Source organism: Poecilia reticulata, chromosome 7, assembly GCF_904066995.2.
Source record: "Poecilia reticulata chromosome 7, P_reticulata-male-v2, whole genome shotgun sequence".
NCBI classification, from domain to species: domain Eukaryota; kingdom Metazoa; phylum Chordata; class Actinopteri; order Cyprinodontiformes; family Poeciliidae; genus Poecilia; species Poecilia reticulata.
The window spans coordinates 4,839,457-4,858,750 of NC_088836.1; the positions used below are offsets into that span (position 1 = coordinate 4,839,457).

Below are 19,294 nucleotides of genomic sequence, written 5' to 3' on the forward strand. Positions count from 1 at the left end.
ATTGAGAAGCAGCTCATATAATGAGCTCAGAAGAGGTGCACTTGCAAACTCCACGCAGAAAGAGCCCGGGCTGGGATCAGACTGGGATAGGACTTTCTTCCTACAAGGCAACAATGCATGCACTGCAGCCTCTGTGTTTTTATGTTATTGTAAAATATGAAGAACTAAATGTACTCATTAAGGTCACACATTGCTAGCAGCAAATCCTTGGAAACTTTTCAAATGCTTTGCAGGAGCCGTTATGTAACCTGGTACTGGATAAATAAACTTAGCTGAATTAAAACAACGTTTTTTCAAAAGTGTTATGAATGAATTACAGTTGCAAAGCATTTGGAACATGCAAAAATGCAGCCTAGTCAATATTGTAAATTTACATGGGAAGCTTTTTTTTAGCAACTATAAGCCATGAAAAAAGAAAATCTGATTGGAGAGGTTTGAAAATTAGGAGCATTAGATGTATCAGCATGTCCCTCTGGAGAGAGAGTCTTCTTTTATGAAGAATCTAAGCAGGACTTTGTAAAGCTGTGGACGTCAAGTGACAAGTATTACAGCGCACATTAACACACTGAAGCAGTGAAATTCATGAAAAAGACTCATATTGTTCACGCAACTCAAACACAACAAAAAGAATGATATTCTGAAATATGTTTTTTTTAATCCTGCGAAATGTTATAGATACTGTAAAGGTATATGGGATGCCATTTAAGTTACACAGTGAAAAATAAACAGTAATATTTTGGAAAAAATGGGGATAATTTGTCAAAGTATTATTTTCACCATGTTATTCATTCATTAATAGATGTCACAGTTTCAAACTAAATATTTGGTTAGTAGGTTAAATATTTTGTTTCAAAGTAAATATTTACAGTTAACAAGCTAAATATTTAGCTACAAACTAAATATTTATCTACAAGCTAAATACTTAGTTCAGCTATTGACCCTTTGCACATGACGCAGTTCACTCTGCCATAACGGGCGTCAAAACAACCTATGCACTCCTTTAAAACCTGTTAAAAAACAGATAGCTAGTAGCCTAATATCACTTCTATTTGTTTGATTTCATTTTAAAAATGGTCATAGCATGCACAAACAAAGAATGCAGCTGTCAATTAAAGACTGGCAGCCCTTGGTGTGGATTTGCAGCGGACACTTTTTACAAGTTAAGATTAACGTTCATATACTTTATAAGTAAGTATGATTTTTCATTGCACTATGAAAAAGGTACATATCTAACAATTAGTAACCATGGAGAAAATACCCCACCATCATGTAGCCATATAACATGTATGTGAAAAACTGGTTAGCATCTCGTCTTTTATACGTTTTTAAGTCTCCTGTGGTAGAAGGAGAAACGCTGTCTGTGAACCCCAACCAGGTGTGCTATGTTAGACAAATTAGCTTGACTCAAGTAGACGCCATGGCTAAATTGACAAAAACAACTTGGAAAAACAATTTCAGTCGCTCTGTTAAATACTCCCGCCCCTCACTTCCGATGTCAGTCATGGCTCCTCTAATGATTAGTTGCAAAGAGTTCATATATTTTGTTAGAAGCTAACCATATAGCTAGCAAGCCAAATATTTAGGTCTGAGCTAAACGTAGCTGAGACCTAATAATTCACATCCAATAAGCGGAGGTGGACTTCTAAAATAAAAGCTGAATCTTCCAAACTTCTTTATACTCCTCCAAAGTTATTGTCTGTACAATGTTCTAATGTCTTTCACAACACTGAATAAAGAATTTCTTCCAGCCATTCAGAACAAACACACACGCATGCACCCGAACACACACACGCACAATTGTAAATGCCTTGGCTGGTGTTCAAGTACAAGGTTCAATGTGAAGGATTTTCTGAATTCCTGTGAAACCTTAGCAGTGGCCGACTGACTGGAATGACTAACGTTTTTGAGTCGCCTTTCAGGAAGCAGGATAGATTCCACAACATTGGGCAACAGTGTACCCCAACTTCATGAGCTATCTATTTCAAATGTAACAATGACAAAAGAAGACAAAAAGCTGAGAAATGTACTGACTGCAGCCAAGACACACCCAGGCCAAGCAGAAAATACAACTCAGTGCAGCTATGAGACTTCAACAGAAAACACAGATACAAGAAAATCATAACAAGGTCACTTTAAATTTTATCAGTGTTGAGGCTGGAAGAATCGGGTCTTGGTCCCTCCCTTCTATTCAAACAACCCTGACAAAGATTACAGAGCTTGATTGAGAGCTACAACAGCGTGTCACCTGACCTCACTCTATAGGTATTACTTTACACAACAGGTTCATTCTCTGGTCACACTACCCAAGTAAAGCTCCACAAAAATTCCACACAAAAAATATTCCAATCCCTGAAGATAAAAAAGAAGATTTCGTTTTTAGGATTTATTTTGTCCCTTTTTCACACAACAAAGACAATAAACAAAAGACAAGCACAGAGATTATGATGTTCATGAATAAATAATGAAAAGTATGCTCAAACCAAGCACCAGAGAGTACAAGAGAAGCAGTGACCAATGCTAAAAGTACCCGGAAGGCAAGAATTTCTTTTTATCTTGGCAATTAATTTAATTTCTGATTTAGTGCTTCTGTTTGTTTTGCATCACTTCAATTTTTCACCACCACACAGGTTGTTGCTGGTGGGAAATATTCTCACTGATTGAGACAGTGATAGGGGTATCCTTCATATGTGTTGTGATCTGTCTGTGCTACTCTGTCTAGACATGTACCCCTCAGCTTTTCTCATAAATTAGCCTCAGTTTTAATCGCCGACTGAGTTTATGTTTAGGCACAGACCACACACTTGCTGAAAGTATGCCTATATTAGAAGTTTCGTGTCTGGTTTTGTCTAATGGATTTCTTCAAATCTGCTAGACGGAGACATATTTGAATAGTGTTTGAGGAGTTAATTACGAGGCTAAACCACTGTGAAACTCCCGTAAAGCTATTTTTATTCTTTGAAGTGAATTTCTAGCCTCTGAGCCTTCAGAAATGGCTTCAGGTTCAGTATCGTTAGTTTATTCTAACAATAGAGATTGTGGTTCTCTGCTTGGTTAGCACGTTTCTTCTGTTGTGATCACATTGCTGTCAGATTACAAAGGAAGAGAAAAATGGTAAATGGATAAATACACAGCCTGACCGGAAAAAAGTGCCAAATGAATTTAACTGAGCAACTATGTAGGAGCTTTTTATTGAATATATACTGCATAGACAATTGTCTTCCAGCTGGTGTAATGAGGAGCACAACCATGTGGAAGAACACAACCTGGCTAGAATCATTTCCACATGCAATGTGAAGGGTACTCAAGAGGTTGGGACTAAACTGTTGTAGTCATAAGATAACCACTGGATACTGAAGGTAATTGGACAAACAGGCTGCAATTAGCAAGGAAACATAAAGGCTGGACTTTAGAGCGATGGAAGAAGGTCTGATGAGTCCAGATTGACCCTCTTCTAGAGTGATGGTCACATTATGATAAGAAGAGAGGCAGGTGAAGTGGTGCAGCCATCGTGCTTAGTGTCTACTACCACTAGGAATGAGCAACCCGCTGTGATCTGGGGTCGCTGCAGCTCATCAGGTTCAAGTTCAGCAAAATTATGACGTCAGCTGATTATCTGAACATACTGAATGACCAGGTTAGTCCATCAATGGATTTTTCTTCCCTGATGAGACTTGGACATTCAAAATGACAGTGCCGAGCTTTATCGAGCTTAAGTTGTGGATCAGTCACCATAAAATCCAGAGAACTATTGAGAATCTTTGGGTTGTTCTTTAGATGACTTTGTGCAGTTTAAAGAGTTTTGTTTTCCTATAATTTCTTTTCTGAATGGTCTAAAATACTGTACATAAAGACTTTTTCTACCTAACTTTTAGGTCTTTTTGGAGGTCAAAAAGAACTCCAAGTAGCTATTTAATTGTAGTTTGTCTCCAGCAGTGTGCTTGAGACCATCTGGTCTGTCAGAGTAGCACGTGCGACTGGAGCATATCCACCCAGGAAAAGTCATACATAAATACCCACTAAGGCATAAGCCTCATGTATACAGCAAGAATGCAAGAACGGTGGAAAAAGTCACTCATCAGAGGCTCAATTCCAGGTGTCAGAGGGCTGGACACAACTTCTGGTTCTTTAGCTATGCTAAACTCACAGAACAAAGATTGTTCCAGGTATCTGCACCAATGTTCTTTGAACTAAAGTCCAACTTTACTGGACTTTACCAGTATAAGTGTCATTAAAGTTCACTGCTTCTATCCCGTCACAAATGCAGCCTTCTATCTAGTTAAAGATTAATGTAAAAGCTGGAAGAAAAGACAAGAGTGTGCAGGTGAGTTTGATCAGGTGAGCTAAGATCTTCAGGTTTGATGAATCCATGCAATGTTCAATTCATCAGGTAAAACGCAGACTAAAATCAGCATTAGTGGTGCAAAATATATCAGCATCAACATCAGTATTGACCGAAGGGGAAAGGGAGGGAATTGACCATGTGGTATTTGTTTGGTCATCTACCAGTGGTAGTGACGCAGTGCAGGTTGTTTGGCTGCTTTTCACAGTGTCAAAAGGATGGATTAATATATATAACATATGTAAATATTGGTTGTCATTCATAGCAGCAACATTAATATCAGACATCAGTACTGACCCAAATTTTCATATCGATGAATCCCTAATCAGCATATCTTATCTTTACACTGGACATAACATCTGAACAGAAAATCCCAACACAGTGGCACCAGTGTCACAATACGCAGTCACAAAAAGTTAAGATTTAAGAGCAAACCTAAAATAGTGACAAACATTTATGAATGTAACTCACCCAGCACCAGAAGGCTCCAATAAATCATTTTGATGGGCATCTTAATGGCCAAGTGGATGGACATCTGACTGTCTCTTTATCTGAAAAACAGAGAAGTAAAGCAATAAAGTAAATAATAATAAAATAAGTAAATAATTTTAAAAATAGGGATAAAGCAAGTGAAAGTATTTTTTATGGTTTTGTTTTTTTTTATTCAGAGTTGCTGAAACCAAGGTTCATGATATGAGATAACTTGAATGTATAATAAAATGTAAAAAGTGAAGAGACGATCCATATATTATCTATGGCGCTCATCCTTTTAGGGGCATGGAGGGCTAACGCCGCTTTCCAGCAGACATTGGGTGAATTGTCATCGGTACTGTCCATCCATCCATCCATTTTCTGCCGCTTATCCGGGGTCGGGTCGCGGGGGCAGCAGCTTCAGAAGGGAGGCCCAGACTTCCCTCGCCCCAGCCACTTCTTCCAGCTCCTCCGGGGGAACCCCAAGGCGTTCCCAGGCCAGCCGAGAGACGTAATCCCTCCAGCGTGTCCTGGTCTTCTCCGAGGCCTCCTCCCGGTGGGACGTGCCCGAAACACCTCACCAGGGAGGCGTCCAGGAGGCCTCCTTACCAGATGCCCGAGCCACCTCAACTGGCTCCTCTCGACGTATCATCGGTACTGATTGGACAGAAAGCTAGTCCATCACACAGTAACACCGAGACGCACAAGAAAAACAACCATTCACTCACTCACTCCTAAGGACTATTAAGAGAGACCAATTAACTGTAGGAAGAAGGCAGAGTGCTCATAAAAAATCCACCTCTCAGACTGAGGGACAAACGCCTATCACCAAATATGAATATGAAAAATATAACACCTTGAAATTGGTCTCTTTAAAAACTCCCGCTCTTTCTGAAACTCTGCTTTCATCACAACATGGCTCCTGTATTAGACCTTTAACAACAAATTACCAGTGTCACACTGAGATGTAGTTTGTATGATGAGATGAGCAGATGTGCAGTTCAAGCTGCTAATTGCTGCTGGCTAGTCTGAAGGAGCTGAGTGGGGGAGGGGAGCTCTGTGAGGCAGAAGATTTGAAATTGTAGCTCCGAGCTGCATCCCCAAAAAGAGGAGGAGATGCATCTTTGGTCCCTCAAGCCGTTTTGCACAGCTGAATAGTTGCCATGGAGACTAAAATATTTCTCAAATATGAATGAAAGGAACAATGCAACATTCCATGTATGATTTTGATGAGGGAATAACATTGTAGCATGATGTAAAGCTCAACAAAGTCTATTTAACATATTACTGCACCTTTAAACTAATTTGAAATGAACTAAATTGAAGAGAGACATAAAACTATATTTTACACATGACCAATGAAGAGACATCAATTCTAATCTCGAGCAACAGCAAATTACAATGTATTCTATATTAGCCTTATGTCTAAAATACAGAAAATACAGTAATTACTTTATTGGGTGTTTTATGAACTGTCCTGATTGTGAAACAAAGAAGACCACTCTTTAATTAGCGTGACCCTGTTGTAATCTCTGCCTCCCCTCCTGCTAAACACACTGTGAGTGAACTGTATCAGGATCAAAGAATGACAGAACCTGTCTGTGATAATAGGCACCAGGGGCTCCAGAGCCATAATCCCATTATGATATCTCCATGTTTCTATAATTCCTTTAATTAAACAGCAGAGATTATTCAAGATATACCATTTGATATAACTGCACAAGCCAGCAACTAAGAAACTGAAGTAAAAAAAACAAAAAAAAACTGTTGCTCTGTGAAAGCACTATTGTTAAATTTTAACAGCTACATTGTTAAAAATTCACAGATTAGCTCCATGTGACGTAAAGGAGTGGCAACAGCACCGGGTCACGTTTTAACCCTGAACCCGCAGCATCAAGCTGAAGAAAAGACAGGAATATGGAAGGTTTAGCAGATCTCCAGATAAACATCAGCAACGAGTGAGACCATACTCACATGGCGCCGGGTCACCCCACTCTGCCCTGCGTGGTCAGGAGCTCTCCCTGTGTGTCTCTGCAGCCCACCGTCTCTTCAGACTACGGTCTAATAGTGCACGTGTGCAGGTCCTGGAACCCGGCATGCGTGCATTTACGCATGCATGAACATGCGCCCCAGAATGTGTAAAACAAACTTCAGAGCATAACTGGTGGCAGCAATGTAAAAACAGAGGGAATGCCACTGGCCAATGGGAGCACAGGGTACCGGACGGGACCCCCTTCATTCGTCTCCTCCAAAACTAAATCCCCCCACCCACACCCCCACCCCCAGCTCGTCACTGGGGCACAGGCGGTGAATGGGCGGCTATTCTTATTCTAATTTCTCTGTCAGTCTCTGGGCCACTGCCTGAAAGAGGGGAACGGTCTCCAGGCCTTTGGAATGCACCACCCTTTTCTTCTGGACACTCAGGGAGAGCAAGGCAGAGGAGGCCTGAGAAAAACAAAGATGAAGTTAAAGGAAAAGAGGAACAGAGAATAAAAGGAGGAGGGGAAACTAAAAGCAAAACTAGAATTAGAGAAGATAAAAAGAAGAGTTACACTTCTGAGGGCAAGGAAGGTGAGCCTCAGCCACAGTCTCAAGTCTTTTGAAGCTTCCAACGGGTTTTACATTTGGCTCCATCCTTTGTCCTATTTACAACTCTGACCAGGTTCCAACAAGAAAAGTATTTCCTCGGCATGATGCTGCCAACATCATGAGTCATTGCAGGAATGGTATGTTCAGGTTGATATACAGTTTTACTTTAATTAGTGTTTGCATAAGTTTAGGTAGCATTTTGTATGCTCAGTGCCAAAAATCATCCGTAAAATTGTTCATACCTAATACAGGTTTAGATTTCAAATATGTTTTTATTCAACTGTTTCTGGTAGGAAATATAAAAAAATAAATAAATGCAGTTGAAACCAGATATTAATGTACCAAAAAGACACATGCACATTTTTTTCACTGACTGAAGTTATATTAGGTCAAATCTCTGTAGTTATAGGTCAGTTAGAATTACCTAAATTATTTCAATTTGCTAAATGTCAGAAAACCTGCAAAGAGAGATATTTTTTAGAGATTTCTTGTAACTTTTCTTGAATTTAAATATTTACATACGTTTGGTGAGCATTAAGGATAACTGTCTTTTAAACGCCTTGGGTAAAACCTTCTTGGTTCTCTTCCACAAACCTCTGATACGTTAAGCAACACATTGCAGTTAACTGGAAGGAAACCTGCACAGCTGATGGAGCTGTGTATCAGCAAACACCGGATGCACACGTGTGTTTGCTGGATAGTCTGAAGGAGACGTGGGGAAGGGCTGCTCTGTGAGGCAGAAGCCCTGAGTCTGCAGCTCTAAGGAGGAGCTTCACCTTGAAGGCAGAGCTAGGTCCACCCAGGTGTTTGTCACAGCTGAACAGTTGCCATGGGAGATTAAAGGATTTCTCAAGCATGCATAAAATAATCAAGGCATGCATAAAATAATCAAGGCAACACTCCTGGTATGTTTTTTATAACATGATGTAAGGCTCAAAAAAGTTGATTTTACATAATACTGCCCCTTTAGCAGATTGCTAACAGGTAGTTTTATCTATACATTCTGCCACAACCAGCCCTTTGAAGACATTTGTGATCTAGATTTGGCCTGAGATAAAAGTGAGTTTGACACCCCTGTCAGAGAGGCTGAAATGCCTCCTTGCCATCACCTTAATCTTTAGCCCCATCCAAAGTTAACTGAGGGTAACATTCCAGAAAATATAAACAGTTGTGAGTATGTGAGTTTAAGGAACAGCTGACTGAATTCACGAATCAAATTATTTTTGCTTAATTATTCTTTGTCGCCGATATGTGGCTAAACCTCTTTCAACTGCTATTAAAGCTGGATTCACTTGTTCAGGTTAACAAAGTTAACCTGAACACCCAGTCTGAAAGCAAGGTCAGCTCTTCAGAAACGTCAGTAAGCCAGTTAGATAGTTACTGCCTCAAGCTACATAAAACAAACAGAATAAAGACTAAACACTCAAAAAAATACATCACTTATTGTTCTCAACAGTTAGACTGTTTTTTTAGCATAAGCATTAAACAATTACAAAAAGTTGCTGCAGATCACCTGAGCTGTCTGGTAAACACCAAATCTGTTGAGGGCAACTGTGTGACCTTGGTTAGATGAACTGATTGGACTGGTAGAGTGGTGCATGTTGGTGGACGTGTGCTTAGTGTATTGCAATATGTGTTGCTGCGATGCATCATGTTGTGGGTTATACAAGTGTGCGATTAAGCAGAGAACTGGGGAAAAAAACGACAGGCGAGAACAAAGCAGCACATTCTGCTCTGTAACGATGTGACCTTTGGCATCGATTAAAGTGGGACATGGAGGCTCAATGTGTCACTGAGCAAACACAGAGGAGGAGAGAGAAGCTGTCTACACAAGCTCTGCACATTAGCAGTGGAATTATCTCACTGTAGTGAAGTTTAATGTTTCAAAAATATATCAGCTGACCTCAAAGGTAGTCTCAGGCCTTATTCAAAGACACTGCAGTAACAAATCTTAGGAGTTTTTAGTTGAGGGTTAAGCTTTATTTCAGGAATCCCCATCCATCTATTCATGGTCTACACAGGTTTATACCTGCAGGATCGCGGAGGGGCCGCTGCCTAACTACAGCAGTCAATGAGTGAGAAGTGAACCCTGAGTAGGGCAGGAGACGCGGCTCTGTCGTCTATCGATGTTATTTGCGGATGTCAATTGTGCGTCAGATTTACATGCGAATACAAAGATAGTTCTGGACTTTTGTATGTAAAAAAAACAACAGAAAAAAAACAAAAAACAAGCAAAAAAGTGCACAAATGTAACGCCTTAATATCTATAAGTACCTAATCAAAAGTAACTCATTAAAGTCCCAGCCCTACATTTAAAGGGGCAGTATCATGTAAAATTGACTTTTTTGATCTGAGTTATAATGTTATTTCTTTATCAAAATCATACAGTACCTGCAGTGTTGCCTTGGTTCTTTTATGCGTGTTTAAGAAATCCTTTAATCTCCATGGCAACCATTCAGCTGTGGAAAACTCCTTGGTGGACTGAATTCAGCCTTCCTCAAACCTGCAGTTTCCAAGCTTCAGAGCTTCTGCCTTTCAGAGCAGCCACTCCCCTCTGCAACTCACCCCTTCAGCTCTTTCAGACTAGCCAGCAGCAACTAGCAGAACGGCACATCTGCTGAGCTTATTGTACAAGCTACTTTTCAATTAAATTCTCGAAGAAGGTTTAATACAAAAGCCATGTGATGACTTCCTGAATGCAGAGTGCCAAAAAGAGCAGAAGCTTCTAAAAGAGACAGAGACCCAATTTCAAGCTATTAATTACTTACTTTAATTTATTTTAAGTCATATTTGATATAAACAGAATTTTTATAACAAATCAAGGTAACATAGCTCCTTGATTGTGCAATAAAATGATACTATGTACCTGGAAAATGCACAACGCTGCCCCTTTAACACATTGGTCAAAAAATGCATCACAAAGAGGAAAAAGACATGAACAAGTCACACCTAAATACAAGTGGCAGATATATGAAAAAGTGCGGCAAGTCATTCTTCTTAACAGTTTGTTTTAAATTATGTCACAACCATGTACAAAATATGTTGCCTTGAAAAGCAGCTCACCTTCTTCTGCACAGAATTAATGACCTTACTGACTGAACTCCAGTTATTATTCCGAACACCCGTTACATAAATAAGTCATTTATTCAAAATCAGCAGCGTACATGTCATAACTTTTTACAATGCCTACAAGTGTAATATTTGCAAAGTAAGAATATAACTTCTCGTAAAAAAAAAAGTGGTATTTCACTGTTAAACCTTTAATCACCTTTAATCAACCTTTTAATCGACAGAATAATATATAAAAGTATGGAAGATTACGCTTAATATGCTAAGACATAAAAAATTACAAGAGCACCAGGTTTCATTCTGGGAACTTGAGCAAGCACTCAATCACACCAAGATAGAGCAAAAACCAGTTGAAGGTTCAATGCCATAGTGGTGGCATCTGCAGACGCATCTGCAGCGGGCTCAGACAAAGCCAGCTAATCTCAAGACTCTAGTCCAAACAAACCACAGGCACCACATCCATGAACAGCATAACCCGATAAGGCTGGCTCTGTGTGCGTCTCTCTCTCTCTCTCAGCTTGTCTGCAGAATTAGCAGATGAATGTCCTGAAAATACTGTGCAACTTCAGAAACTGTCATGGTACGGTAAAACAAGGCTGGGCAGGAAGTGGGATCAGATCCTGCAGATGAGATCATACTGGAAGTTTGCTCCTTTTTTACAGGGAGATGACTCACTTCCCTGGAAAACTTTAGATTTTAAGTAAGGGTCTATATTCTCCAGTTAACACACAGACATTGATATTTCCAGTTGTTAAATGAATTATTTTGATAACGGTAAATTCTGCTTAAAAAGGCCAACTCTTATCATTTTGTCTTGGTTATTTAAAAGGCCAGCACATAGTACCAGTCTGTAGCACAATCAAGTAACTATGTTAACTTCAGTTGTGATAAAAATTGTATAAATATCAAATATAACTTCAAAGAATTTTGACTTCTTGATTTAACAACGTGAAAATTTTTACCCATCTCCACAACATCACAACTAAGGAAAACCAAGAAATTCCTCTTTCAAGCTACCATTAATCCATTTATCCAGACTACTAAGTAACATTGTTTTTGTCTTCTGTTGGACATCTTGGGAAACCTGCAAAGGAATAATTCACAAAGGATCAAACTGCCTAAACCAGTGATGTCCAAACTGTTAAAAAAATTGCAAATTTAAAATACTCAGAGGTACTCATCTTTTTTTTCCACTTCCAAATAAGAAAGCAATATAATTTTAGTGTGGATTCTTTTTCTTTTAAATTAAAAGTGCAATATTTTTAATAAAACAGACCAGAAAAGAACAAAGGATTGTAGGTCTGAAAAACTGTTCCACACATTTGTTTTCATAAAGAGGTACAGTCTCCTAACTTTCTGGGTCACATTTTTTTCTGTGGGTCTACAAGTTGCTGTCAATATATTACCAGTAATAAAATCAACAACTTTCTCAGAACGTCCTTGCTATAGTGAGCCACATTTAATGAATAGGTATGCCTACTTGTAGACTCGGTTCGATTGGGGACCAAAATTGCAACGTTTGTTCCATTTTCATCTGGTGCAGTTCACATTCACACTGCAGTCAAACCAACCAAACCCTTTCAAAATCCTGTTCATCCCCTCTCCTGTGGTGGTCCTGCACCAAGAACCTCAGGAAATGACATGAAAACCTCTGAAGAAGACACTGAGCACAACTTCCTTATTCACTACATGTAAACAAGAATTGAGAGGTGTAAGATTTTAGCGATTGTGGGATTTCATTTTGTCTTTGGCAAAAGACTATTCTGTCCTCACACCGGCGTGCTGGACTGCGTTAGACAGATAGCGAACAAAAAAAAACGTTAGTCCCAATGTCAAACAGATACACATGACAATCTTGCATGTCTCAAGTACACACATTGCTATGTAACACGTATTGTTACGCATAGTGATACGAAGGAAGGACAAGTTTAACATAGTCAAATATTACACAAAAACATAAATAGTAGACAAACTTAACTATTTTCTGTCAAACAATATTTGAATACAATTACACACTACTTACGGACAAAGATACTTGAGGCTTAAAGAAATGTTTAAACACTGTCTCTGCCACGTTGCAGGCCAAAAACGCTGGACAGACTGAATTTTAACAAAAACAAAACTTAACTTACATCCTGCCACAAGTGGGTAGTAAAACAACAGAAAATTTATACAAACTTCTTTAAGAAATCTTTTAAGTAAGTCTGGGCCTCCCTTCTGAAGCTGCTGCCCCCGCGACCCGACCCCGGATAAGCGGAAGAAAATGGATGGATGGATGGATGGATGGATGGATGGATGGATGGATGGATGGATGGATGGATGGATGGATGGATGGATGGATGGATGGATGGATGGATGGATGGATGGATGGATGGATGGATGGATGGATGGATGGATGGATGGATGGATCTTTTAAGTATGACAATACAAAGACCATGAGCCATTTCTCATGGTCTTTGTATGACCATGAGAAATGGCTCATGGTCATTTCTCATGGTTAGCTTGCTTTGGTTAAATACAACCAAAGCAAGCTAACGTGCTTGCTTTGGTTGTATTTAACCAGAATGCTCTGCACTTCCCGCTTTTGGAGCGGTCTCCGTCCGCTTGCCGATCACATGTGCATTCAAACCGCATCAAAGTTCCGATCAACCCAAAGGAGACATAGGTTCGTAGGCTTACTAGAGTTCTGTTCTTTGGTCCACATCAGAGTTTGATTTCACATTCACACAAACTCCAAACAAACCAAATCTTCTACAAGCTTCTTGAGCAGGTCTGGTGTGAATGCACCTTAAGTCAAAAGTCACCGTTTTGTTTTCTGCAAAATATACTGATTTTAAAAAGACAGAAAAAAACATAGCAAAAAAAAAAAAACGTGTTTTGTACCAAATATTTTCAAGTTAATAAGATTATTTTTTATATACATTATTTTTTATGTCTGTCTGCATTATCTCCATTTGCTGGAGGGATACATTTGTTCTTGAACTGTGATTGTGGGGCACATGAAATTATTCCACTGGTCACATATTGGCTACCAGGTCACACTTTGGACTCTCCTAGTTTAAGATGACATCTTTCAATGTAGAAGATAAACAACTTCAAACCAAGTTCACCGGCTGGATGAAGGAGATCCTCAACTTATCTGAGGCAGAGCCAGCCTCCTTACAGAGGAAGTTCATCTCAGAATTTTTGGAAACCTTTGTCCAAAATGAAGCCATTTTGGACAAAGATGGGCTAGTGAACCGTGAGCTTTGCCATGTTACCATTACAGAAAAAACAACTGAAAGAAACAAAAAGGAGAAAATAAAAAGGGCGTCGACCACCCAAACACAGCGCAGCTAAATACATGTTTCAGTTTAGACAAAGTGCCGACAAGGAAAAAGATTTCCTTCAAACATCTTCCTAATCCTCTGCACACATCGGTGGATCACTTCCTCGGAGCCAAAGGAAATCCCATAATTCTGTTTGGATGGTTGCTTAATGTCTGCTGGCATCATATAGCCTAGAAGGGCTATGTAAGAGAATTTAAAGATTTCAGAGGGAGTTTAGTCTCTCACTGAGCTGCACACAGCCATTTCCCTTGGAACTTCAAAGAAAGAAAACCAACATCTCCTTCCGCTACCTCACGCCCACAAGACTTACTCTATGCACACAGAAGAACTTTTACGGATTAACATATAGCATTTAGGAGAGATGTTCTGAAATGAGGAGAATTTAGTGACAGGTTATAGACAAGATCATCACCAAGAAATTCTTCGTTATAATGCATTCTCTTTGTATGAAGCCAATCACTTCAATAAACCTCCTCCTCTGCTACGCTACAGCTTTTTCCTAATCGCAGAGCCTGTCATGAATGCTAGGCTAGTTAGCATAGCCACAGCGGACAAGTGGTTTTCCTGTAACAGCAAGTTGTTTCTCCACCATTAGCACATTTAGCAGCATGTACTTGAGGTTGACTGACAGCACTAAGACCTAAGAAACTCTGGATCTCACGGGACAAGGGGCTGGTTTTTACCAGGCTAATGTGAAACAAACACAATAAAATATCACAATACCAAAGAAGAAAAACAGCAATAATCTGAGAAAAGCAGCTATTGCTGCCCATCACTCTGGGAGGTTCTGAAAAGCCATTTATAAGCCATTTAAAAACAATCAAATTCCAAGACTCGTCTGGCACGAATTATGTTCATTGCTCCCAAATGAACCACAAGACTTCTGGAACAATGCCTTTTGAACAGATGAGACTAAAGTAAGGTGTGGCCAAAATGAATCGCAGAAAATCCATCATATGAGCTTTAAACCTATTGTCCAGTATTGTGGTGGAGGGATGGTGATTTGGGACTGTTCAGCATCAACATGACATTGGCACATTTCAGTCATTGAGTCGACAACAAGCTCCTTTGTATACCAACGTATTCTAGAGGCAAATATGCGGCCATTTGCTCTACAAGTAAAGCTCAGCCTAACAGACTGGGATACTGAGTTTAGAACTCAACAGAGCTGTGCAGCAGTAAATGAAAACATTTCAGAAACTATTTTTATTTATGAAACTTCCTTAGCTTTCATTTTGTTATCGGTAAAACACATAAGAAAATATAGTCAAAACCCAGCCAACTGGTGGTCTACATATATTAAAAGCAGCCAGTATAAAACATTTTCTGCTCATCTCCTGCACATGAGCAGTTGAACTGCTTCTCAACCTTTCAGGGATCTAGGCTGGAGTTGATCGGAGCGGTAGGGTCACAAACCAGGTCCCTGAGCTGATTAAAGCCACACTAAGCCCTGCACAGCCACACAAACACGCCTCACTACTCAGAGAAGTTGGTGAAACGAATGAATTGTTGCAAGGTACAATATAACATTCTGTTGAAAAATAAATGATCTTTTCATTAAAAGGAGAATTTAAAATGTACACTAGTTGTACAGATAATTACAGATAATGACTTGAAAGACAATGACTTGAAATAACTTTAAGACAGCAAATAACTGCTGTTTTATGTGGTAGGAATCTGTTTCAGCAACGTGAATCCATCCAGAGAGGCACAACCAAACACCAACACTTTGGTTTTTTAGTAACTCATTCAAGCAGAACATATTCCTGAAATTAGCTGGTACAACTGCTTTTTGATTTCTTATTACAGAACTTTTTATTTCTTGTGGCAATGTTGAGGAGTTTCTCTGGTGATAAGGTGAGCAGAAGATGTTTGATGTTGCTGGAGCTGCAGATAATCCAGCTGCTGCTGCAAACACAGCAACAGGAAAGACAATTCAAAGGCTCCATACACCTGAACAAATGGAGAACTATCTTGCTACATATTATAATGAAAAAAGTCCTGATATATTTGATTTCTGGAGGTGGATGAAACATAATACAGCATTTAGGAAAACAAGCAGAGACTCAATATAAGCTGTGTTTTTGAGGAAATGAAAGCATTCCTGATATTTTTTGGGCTTCAAAAAGGTTTCACAAACTATGATTTAAACAATCCGGCTCCACTTTGTCCTTAAAAGGCAGATGACTTTACAGCAAAATATTTACTTATTGTAAATAGTTTTTTTTTATTATATATATCAGTAAATCGATGACGAAGATGGTTTAATAGCTGATGCATTGAACGGGCTGTGACAGACTGGCGACCTGTCCAGGGTGTACCCCGCCTCTCGCCCGGCACGCTAGCTGGAGATAGGCACCAGCAATCCTCCTGACCCCACTGAGGGACAAGGGTGAAAGAAAATGGATGGATGGATGGATGGATGGATGGATGGATGGATGGATGGATGGATGGATGGATGGATGGATGGATGGATGGATGGATGGATGGATGGATGGATGGATGGATGGATGGATGGATGGATGGATGGATGGATGGATGGATGGAGGGATGGATGGATGGATGGATTGAACGGGCAGGTTGTGGAGAATACTGAACCGAGGTGGGTGTCAAGTATTCTTTCACAGGTTTGTTGTGTTTGGTACCATGTTCTTTGCTTTTTTATGATCATGGATCTAATGGTACTTTGGGGGGATCATCAGAGATTTAGTTCTTTTTTTCACAACCGAACCTTGATTCTGAACAACTCCTTGGTGTTCGTAGTGTTTGGTTAGTGGTGGTGTTCCAGCCTCTGGAGCCTTTCTACTGACAGACTGCACACAGGTGGACTTCATTTCACCAAACATGTGACTTCTCAAGGTTGCACCAGAACTTTTTACAAGCTTCATACCTGAAGGGTTGAATATATATGCACATGCCAATTTTCAGCTTTTACTTAAAAAAGGTTTCTACATCAATTGGCTTTTATGATTTTAATTCACCAATTTAGAATATTTTGTGCAAATTCATCAAAAACACATTTAAATACAGCTTGTGACTTAGCAAAATACAAAAAAGAGAGGTGAATACTTTCTGTAACTATTACTCAAAAATGCTTATAAAGGTGTGAAACAGAAAAATACAGCATATTCTATGATAATGAGCTATGAGATTGAGATTATTCTATTAGTATGTACCACTTGTTGTCTTGCAGGATTTCACCCAGTGAGGTAAAACCTCTCTTTGCAAATGCATCGCCACAAAAACACTCCAAATAAAATTCTCAAGACTATGTGCTTTAATTTTATGGCTGTACTTGGGAGTTTTATTGTATTTGGTTATGATCTGAAGAAAAAGCTCAAAACATCCAGAGGTGTAAATACTTTAACCCCACAAGGAATGCAACTGATTTCTCTTCATGAAGGCCCACAGTAAGAAGAGCAGACTCATCCTGCTCTTCCCAGCGGACTGTTCATGTTTTGTCCATGTTGTGTTTCCTGGATATCACACAGTAACAAACAATCTGACTGATAGAAAACTAAAACTAAAACTAGAAAACTCACCTGTTGTGCTGTGTGTTGGACCCCTCTGCATCAGACAGCTGCGGCAAAAAACACACACAGTCAAACTTTCTTTCTTTTTGCTTTTCTGTCTCTCACGCACACAGAAACTCACTCTGTTCCACACACTCCGACATGCCCCGTCCCGCCGCGGCAGCACGCCAGTGTGAGCACAGTCTCCGGTTCCGCTGAGGAGGGCAAGGTGGAGGGCTGGGCCCCGACTGCAGGAGGAGGAGGGCCCATCGGTTCGTCAGGTAGGCGCCACCCACGATCATGCCGAGCCCACTGATCTCAATCATCTGCAGAAATTCGTCAGTGCTCAACCAGAACCAGTCCCTACGCAGAGTATGGAGATCTTTTTTTCTTTTTCCCATTTTTTGAACTTGAATTTGAGAGCAAAAACAACAGAAAGCATTCGCACAAAGAGTTTCAAAGATGACCTTTTACACGGAAATAGAAGGGAATGTTTTTATTCACCCATATATCTCAGTGGGGACGGGATTAATAATCACTTCTGCTAAATAACGTTCTCCTCCTGCTGGGGGCTCCGGAGCTGATGCCGCCCCTTGTGGTGGTCTAAGGATATAACAACTTCAATACAAACTTCAGCCCTGAATGATTCAGGGCTGAATTTTTTTATGATTTTTGATTCAGTCACGAAGTTCGTTTCTAATAAGAAATGAATCTGAAAGACGATCAAACAATGAATTTTTGAATAATAGTAAAAAATATGGTAACTTAATTTTCATTTCATTGAGGGAAACTGGTGGTGGATAGATGCAACACGTCAGACATGGTTTTATATTAGACAAGCGAAATTTTTACACAGTAAACTTGCATCTGTCTGTTAATAGCTATAACCATTTAAAAAAGTAAAATTTTCACAATTTGCATCTGAATGCAAAAAAGGTCAGCTGTTGCACATAACCCTGCACCAGGCACAATTGAAACATGTTACAAATACAATATTTTACTGTTTATAAAATGACAATGATTATAATTGTACTGCTTTTTATATTAGAATATGCTATATTATTAAGGTGCTATTTATCACCTTCGATCAGACGACAATTATGCATTTACCTATAAGAATGGATATAGAAGAGTAAATTGATATAAACTACAGAAAGCTGTCAGTGACATAGGAAGAATGAAGCAATTTGTGAGTCAATTAACTTAGTTTTCCAATTGTCATTAAAAGACTTCTACAAATACCCATAACATTGAGCATTTGCTTTTAGATTTGATCTGATTGGGTTCGTCTTCACACATGTTCAGATTATGTTAATGGTGTGTTCAACATAATCTGTCGGTGATCACAGCATTCAGCCCTTGGTTAGGTTGAGGTTGGGAGGATGTCTCGGCTCATCACGGAGAGGATTTGTACCGAGGGAATAATCAAGAGACGACGACAGTCTCCATCACTGAACTCATTATGTGGAGCCAGCCAGCTCAGCTGATATCCTGTTTCTCTGTCCAGCGGTCGCCTATAACATGAAAGGTTGCCTCCCTCACAAAAGGTCCCTGTGTGTTTATGTGCTTCAAAGTCTGGTGGGTTTAGTTCTTGACTTACACATGACCTGGTTGTTGTTCACATTCGAAGGTAAATAAAAGTAGTAGTATGTTTAAAATACTCTTTTGGGAGGGGATGAGAAGAGGTTTTTCAACATTGAAAAACTTTTTCAGTCTGAGAACAAACACTCAAGGACCACCTATATTGAAATTGTCCTGCAATAAAACAACATGTTAATATACACTACCTGAAATGAAACATAAAACATTTGAAATAAATCGGTATGTATGTAATGAATGAATATAGTTTTTGAATGAAATGACTAATTTAAATAAACTTTTTCATGATATTGTAATTTTATGACCAGGACCTGTAGCTATATATTTGATCATGCAGAATTCATTGTTTATACGGGCAAAAAGAAGGAAAAAAAACTACCGGTAAT

General features: G+C 39.4%; 1 protein-coding gene across 4 annotated transcripts in view; it reads right to left on the reverse strand.

Moving 5' to 3' along the window:
• Positions 1-17,529, reverse strand: part of lamb2l (laminin, beta 2-like) — a 54,299-nt gene extending 36,770 nt beyond the window's left edge. Inside the window, exons 1-3 of one of the 4 annotated variants that reach the window (XM_081608636.1) lie at positions 17,452-17,529; positions 17,340-17,377; positions 4,811-4,890 (exon numbers count right to left, since the gene is read on the reverse strand). In XM_081608636.1, coding sequence (XP_081464762.1) covers positions 4,811-4,874 — 64 coding nt within the window. In that variant the 5' untranslated portion in view covers positions 4,875-4,890; positions 17,340-17,377; positions 17,452-17,529. Of the gene's footprint in view, positions 1-4,810; positions 4,891-6,784; positions 7,045-9,790; positions 9,814-17,339 lie in introns of those variants that run through there. The other 3 variants (XM_081608635.1, XM_081608638.1, XM_081608637.1) reach the window with 3 other exon arrangements.
• Positions 17,530-19,294: the final 1,765 nt, after the last annotated feature.